A 6,434-nucleotide genomic window follows, 5' to 3' on the forward strand; every position below is an offset into this window, starting at 1 on the left:
GTCTATCAATTAGTAGATAGTAATCAATAGTATGCTTCAGTATGGAGGGTGATAATGACGGTGGTCCTGTTGACAGTGACCTAATCTGAATATTTCACTCATCCAAACTATTTTATGTTTTAGATATGCTGCATCTTTTTTATTACTTGTTAATCAACCTGTACATATGTCTGTGCACAAACACAGTTGATATATTGGCATAGTCATCCAATACAAAAATAGTATATATCACACCTTAAGGCAGCAAACATCTACTATTATCAAACACATTACAGTTGATAACATCATAACAGGGATACGACATACCTCGTTGAGGTGTTCAGCATCCTTCATGTTTTTCAACATCAAGCGATCAATTAACACTGCATCACCTCCATTGTAAGTCCCTCAGCCTGGATTGAGAGTAGCCAATAAACCACAATCTGCTTAGTAATAGAATAGCAGCGTACCTATGTTTCTGCATAACTGAAAGATGCTTAACACCAAATCACAGCATTGATATAAGAAATAATTACAACCACTCCAAATAAAACCTGCAATAAGAACTCTCAGAATCAACACAGATATTTAGTGCATTGTATACGACTTTCAAGACACAGCAAAGACAAAATCACATGGAACAACAAATCATACGGTGAAAATTGAAGCATAAAACTCGCAGTGTATTGAGGTAAACCTAGTAGAGCCATCAAAGAGAAGAGGTGTATTTGGCTACAAAACCCAAAACCCAGTGATACAAATTCAGATAAACCCAGAAGCTAAAATGAATCCAGTCCTGATTCTACTAAGAATATTTCTACAATATCGATAAACCCAAAACCCAGATAGCAAAGAGAAAAAAAAATACCTGGTTGTGTGATCTGGGATGAGATCGCCACCGTTTCTCTATCGGTCTGCGACTCTGGCACGTGTGGACATAAGACCAAGTTGAAACAAAAACATGTGAAGTCTTTTAAAAATAGAAATTGGAAAGGGTTATATAAATAGGATCAACTTGTTGTGGACAAGAGTCACCCTTTTGAAGCAGCCACACTCTCTCTGTCTCTCCTTCACTCCGCCGCCGCGCCTCTCTTTCTCTCTCAACTCGTCGTCAACAATGGCGGCCACCACCATAGCTCCACCCTCCTCCTTCTCCAAAACCTCTCTTCTCTCCTCCAACAAATCCTCACACCCACTTTCCCGATTTAACCTCATCCCCTACTCCTCTGTCCCCCATTTCCGCCCTCTCCAAATCTCCTCCTCCCTCTCCCCCAAATCCGCCGCCGCCGCCGCCACAACCACCGCCGCTCCTCCAGACCCATCTATTTTGGTTCCCCGTTTTGCCCCCGACGAGCCCAGAAAAGGCGCCGATGTCCTCGTGGAGGCCCTGGAGCGCCAGGGCGTCACCACCGTCTTCGCCTACCCCGGCGGCGCGTCCATGGAGATCCACCAGGCCCTCACGCGCTCCACCACCATCCGCAACGTCCTCCCCCGCCACGAGCAGGGCGGCGTCTTCGCCGCCGAGGGATACGCGCGCGCGTCTGGCCTCCCCGGTGTCTGCATTGCCACCTCCGGCCCCGGCGCCACCAATCTCGTCAGCGGCCTCGCCGACGCGCTCATGGACAGCATTCCCATGGTGGCCATCACCGGACAGGTCCCCCGCCGCATGATCGGAACCGACGCCTTTCAGGAGACTCCCATTGTTGAGGTAACCAGATCCATCACCAAGCACAATTACCTTGTTCTTGATGTTGATGACATTCCTAGGATTGTTAAAGAGGCCTTTTTCCTAGCCACGTCGGGTAGACCTGGCCCGGTTTTGATTGATATACCCAAAGATGTGCAGCAACAGCTTGTGGTTCCTGATTGGGACCAACCCATTAGGTTAGCTGGGTATATGTCTAGGTTGCCCCAGAGCCCCAGTGAGGTTCATTTGGAGCAGATTGTGAGGTTGGTTTCCGAGTCTAAGAAACCGGTTTTGTATGTTGGTGGAGGGTGTTTGAATTCCAGTGAGGAGTTGAGGCGGTTTGTGGAGCTTACTGGGATCCCGGTTACTAGTACTTTGATGGGTCTCGGGACTTACCCCAGCTCCGATGAGGATGATTTGTCACTGCAGATGCTTGGGATGCATGGGACTGTTTATGCTAACTATGCTGTCGACAAGGCTGACTTGTTGCTGGCTTTTGGTGTGAGGTTTGATGATAGGGTGACCGGGAAGCTGGAGGCATTTGCTAGCCGGGCGAAGATTGTGCACATTGATATTGATTCTGCAGAGATTGGGAAGAACAAGCAGCCTCATGTGTCTGTTTGTGCTGATGTGAAACCGGCGTTGCAAGGGTTGAACAGGATATTGGAGGCAAAATTGGAGAAGCTTAAACTTGATTTTTCAGCTTGGAGGGCGGAGCTGAAAGAGCAGAAGCTGAAGTTTCCGTTGGGTTACAAGACTTTCGAGGAGGCCATCCCTCCTCAGTATGCCATTCAGGTTCTTGATGAGTTAACTGAAGGGAAGGCTATTATAAGCACTGGTGTTGGGCAACATCAGATGTGGGCGGCTCAACACTATAAGTATCTTAGGCCTCGACAGTGGTTGACTTCGGGGGGTTTAGGAGCCATGGGTTTTGGATTGCCAGCTGCTATGGGGGCTGCTGCGGCAAATCCAGATGCTATTGTTGTTGATATAGATGGTGATGGAAGTTTTATGATGAATGTCCAAGAATTGGCAACAATCAAGGTGGAGAATCTTCCGGTCAAAATTCTTCTGTTAAACAATCAGCATTTGGGTATGGTTGTTCAGTGGGAGGATCGCTTCTATAAGGCAAACAGGGCTCACACATACTTGGGCAACCCAGCAAATGAGTCTGAGATTTTCCCGAATATGCTAAAGTTTGCAGAAGCTTGTGGTGTACCAGCTGCCCGTGTGACAAAGAAGCAAGACCTCAAAGCAGCAATCCAGAAAATGTTGGATACGCCTGGACCATACTTGTTGGATGTCATAGTACCCCATCAAGAGCATGTGTTGCCTATGATCCCAAGTGGTGGTGCCTTCAAAGATGTGATAACTGAGGGCGATGGAAGAAGAAGTTACTGATTTCCTTTTGCTGTGTTTTCATTTTGTTACTAGTATGTACAATTTTGGATTAGTGTTTGTAGGTATGTTGGTATGAGTAATCTATCAATGCGTTCTGTTTAGTAATCAACGTAGGTGTTGTGCCTGTTGTTTCAGTTGTCCCGATCTAATCTTTTATAAGAATAATGTTTAATAGTTAAGGTTTTGTGCCTGACAACTCTTTTGTTCATTTGTGCTGATCTAATCTCTTATAGTTATAAGAATTCTATATACTATAGTGGGTGATAAAAATGTTCATACTGTTCATCGGGTTGGGGAAATGGCGATCTATACTGTTCATTTCAATCAGAACTAGTATTTCTCTTGAATCGAATCATTTTGAGTAATAGATCTGAAATTTCAATCCCGCTTCCGAATCAGGTCATAATGTATGTGATTTTGATTTGAAATTATAGCCTCGGCTTACTGTTTGTGATTTTGATCTGTGATGTTATTTGGCATCTGTTTTACCCTCTCCTTCGTAAAGCTAAATTTGAATGGAGATATAACTGATGCTGATATTGATATAGGTTGGCTTACCAGCTCACTGCAGGTTATTTTTCTTTGACTTTGGGTCAAATGGACCTTCCTACATTTCTCTCTTCAAATTCCTTTGCTTTTTCTGGATTTCAAATGTCAAATGATGATTAAAACTTTTCCGTTTATTGGTATACCACTTGAGTAATTGTGTTGACATCAAACTCCGCTTGCTATCTGATGCCATTTATTTTCCAGTGCTCATCAGAATTTTAGTTTTTTATTTACTATCTTTACAAAAAGTTTTGTGTTTTTAGATGATGAAGGGGGCAAGCGTATGATGTAAAGTCTATCACTTATACTACACACCGAAGTAAATGTGGACAATATCTCCGCTTATTATCTGAAGCTTCCCCTGATTTTGACCTTTGTTTTGGTTTGATTGTGGGTTTTTTTTGTTCATTGTAAATTTTGTTTGGTATGAGAGATTTGTGGATTTGATAGTACCTGATGATGAGAAAAAGCAGACAGGCGGTCAGAATATGACGCTATGTAGACGTATCTGCAACTTCCAGTTGTGGAATGTCTCTGAGTGTTGTGTTTTTGATCTTTTAGCACTTCAGGTGCATATTCCATTTGTGCTTTTCTTGATTATATTTGATATTAATTTATGGGATTCTTGGTTTTGAATTCTGTGCTGCTGTGATGATGTTGCTCTATTATGTCTGGACATTTGAAATAAACCATGATATTCTATTATATGCACCTTTCTGAGCGGCATAGTCGTATCATTATTTACACATTCAATAGTTGCTGTCTTTCTGAAATGGAACTACTTTTTTTTTTTTTTGAATAAAAATGGAACACATTTATAAGTTGAAATTTGTTGAGATTAAACGCATTTTTATCATTACATATGGCTTTATACCTGCCTTTATACAGTTTGGTCACCTCCCATAAAATCACCTTGTGGCTTGATGTTCATGACATCTCTTTGATGGCAGGGATTGGTTTTTGACAATTTCAACACCAAACGAAAAAACAGAACTCTGTTGGTTTTACTTTTAATATAGAGAATTTGAGGATTTATGATTGACCGACTGCTCCCCATGTTTAGGATTTACTAACAAAATCCAGACAACTGGAAATAGAACAAGAAACCAAGAGATGTTAGAAAACAAAAATTGAGCAATAGAATGGCCGTTGTTATCAATAGCACAGTTGGGATGCTATAAATGTTTAAACATGTTAAATTATGGAAAAAAGGGTTGAAATGTGAACTTCTGCCAAATCCACAGCTGTGGAATTTGAAGCAGGAAATTTTTTGCTAACTGTACCTCAAGTTAGGCCATTAAGTTTTGATACTCAACTAGAAGAAGCTTTTCTAATTAATGGTTTATGATAATCACTTTTCAACTATTTAGTTTTGGTCTATATATGTAGATCATTTCTACAAAATTGCATTTATACCGATTATGAAATCTGTGTTTGCCTACTCTGTATGATATTACTATAGAATTATCTGTGATGCTTTTGATACCTCTGCTCCTTTCTAATGGTCCTCAGTGTCATCAGTTGTCTTTTGAAACTGAGTAATTTCTTCTGGTGACAATAAACCCAAAAAATAAAAATAAAAGAACAGATGAAGAAGGGTATTGGAAGTTTATACAAATGTTGGTGTATATGAGTAAACTAATGACGAAAAAAGAAAAAATGAAGAAGGGTTTTGGAAGTTTTTAGCTCTGTAACGTAGTTTGATTCTTTCTGGTATGGAGGTACTCCATGATTAATAACTATGATTACTTTTTCTGCTGTCTTGCAAACTCAAAATCAGAGTTGAAAAGAACTTATAGATTCTGCTTTACATGAAATTTTTTGTCTAAGCTTTTGTTTGGTTTACATGTTGGTGGTTTTAACATGTTTTGGTGTTCTGTTGCTGAAACTGATTTTCATTCATGGCAGTTTACATTTTGGCTTAGAGCTTGATCTGACCCAAGCTTTTGTTGTTTTTGAGAGTTGTGATCTTGCAAGGATAGCGATGGTGGAGATTGAGAGAGTAAGCTTTGATTCACGTGCCGTGTTCTTTTCACTTTGATTTTTCAAACCTGAATGGCAAGAATTGACTATTCTCATCTCCAGCTTCATCGATTGAGTGATCAATCCGTAAACAACGTTTACAGGTTTGATCTTTTGTATTTTATTTTTCTTTTTACTTTTTAGTAGTTTTGATAGAAGGAGGAATCCGTTGGTTTTAATCTTCCCTGCAACTTCGACTCTTTGATAACTAGGTTTTCATATCAGCTCCATCATCAGATCCTTCATTTCAGGAGCTGGTGGTGAACAGAAAAAGCCTAAAGACAAACAAGGGATTCCCTTGATGAATTGGATATGTATTTTTTTCACTTCTGATAGTATTGTACACACACACAAGTCAGTTCCTGGTGAATGTGAGATGATGATTGCATTTTATATTCCTTTCTGAAATGCTCTTATGTTTCTATTAAGAAGTTTTTGTTATTGTATGAGTTTACTAAGCTGGAGAAAAGTTGAAATTCTAATTATAATCAATGAGTAATGGTGATGATTTAGAGATATCAATCAAAGGGTGGTACTAATTCTACCCATAATATGAGCTGTTAGTTTTTATTAGTAACAGACAAGTACATGGTGGATATCAATTTTAAAAATTCTGTTGATAAACAGGTTGGATCAGTTATCAAATAGAGATGTTGCTATTTAAATAATTGATTGTTTTTAAGATACATGGTTGTTCATGAACTAATAATGTTCATCGCTACTAATTGTTTGCAGAATTATGATCCTAATCCATCTGTTGAAAGCCATGGAAAGACATAAAATAATGTTAGAAGGT

General features: G+C 40.0%; 1 protein-coding gene across 1 annotated transcript; it reads left to right on the forward strand.

Annotated features, from left to right (window-relative positions):
* Nucleotides 1-1,028: 1,028 nt before the first annotated feature.
* LOC101292251 (acetolactate synthase 1, chloroplastic-like) lies at nucleotides 1,029-3,274 on the forward strand. Its single transcript, XM_004307096.1, has one exon. It carries the CDS (start codon nucleotides 1,097-1,099, stop codon nucleotides 3,065-3,067), a length of 1,971 nt encoding a protein of 656 aa, XP_004307144.1. The 5' UTR covers nucleotides 1,029-1,096; the 3' UTR covers nucleotides 3,068-3,274.
* Nucleotides 3,275-6,434: the final 3,160 nt, after the last annotated feature.

Source organism: Fragaria vesca, linkage group LG7, assembly GCF_000184155.1.
Source record: "Fragaria vesca subsp. vesca linkage group LG7, FraVesHawaii_1.0, whole genome shotgun sequence".
Classification (NCBI taxonomy): domain Eukaryota; kingdom Viridiplantae; phylum Streptophyta; class Magnoliopsida; order Rosales; family Rosaceae; genus Fragaria; species Fragaria vesca.

Coding starts and splice junctions, on each gene's coding strand:
- LOC101292251 (XM_004307096.1), top strand. CDS start 1,097: ATGGCGGCCACCACCATAGCTCCACCCTCCTCCTTCTCCAAAACCTCT.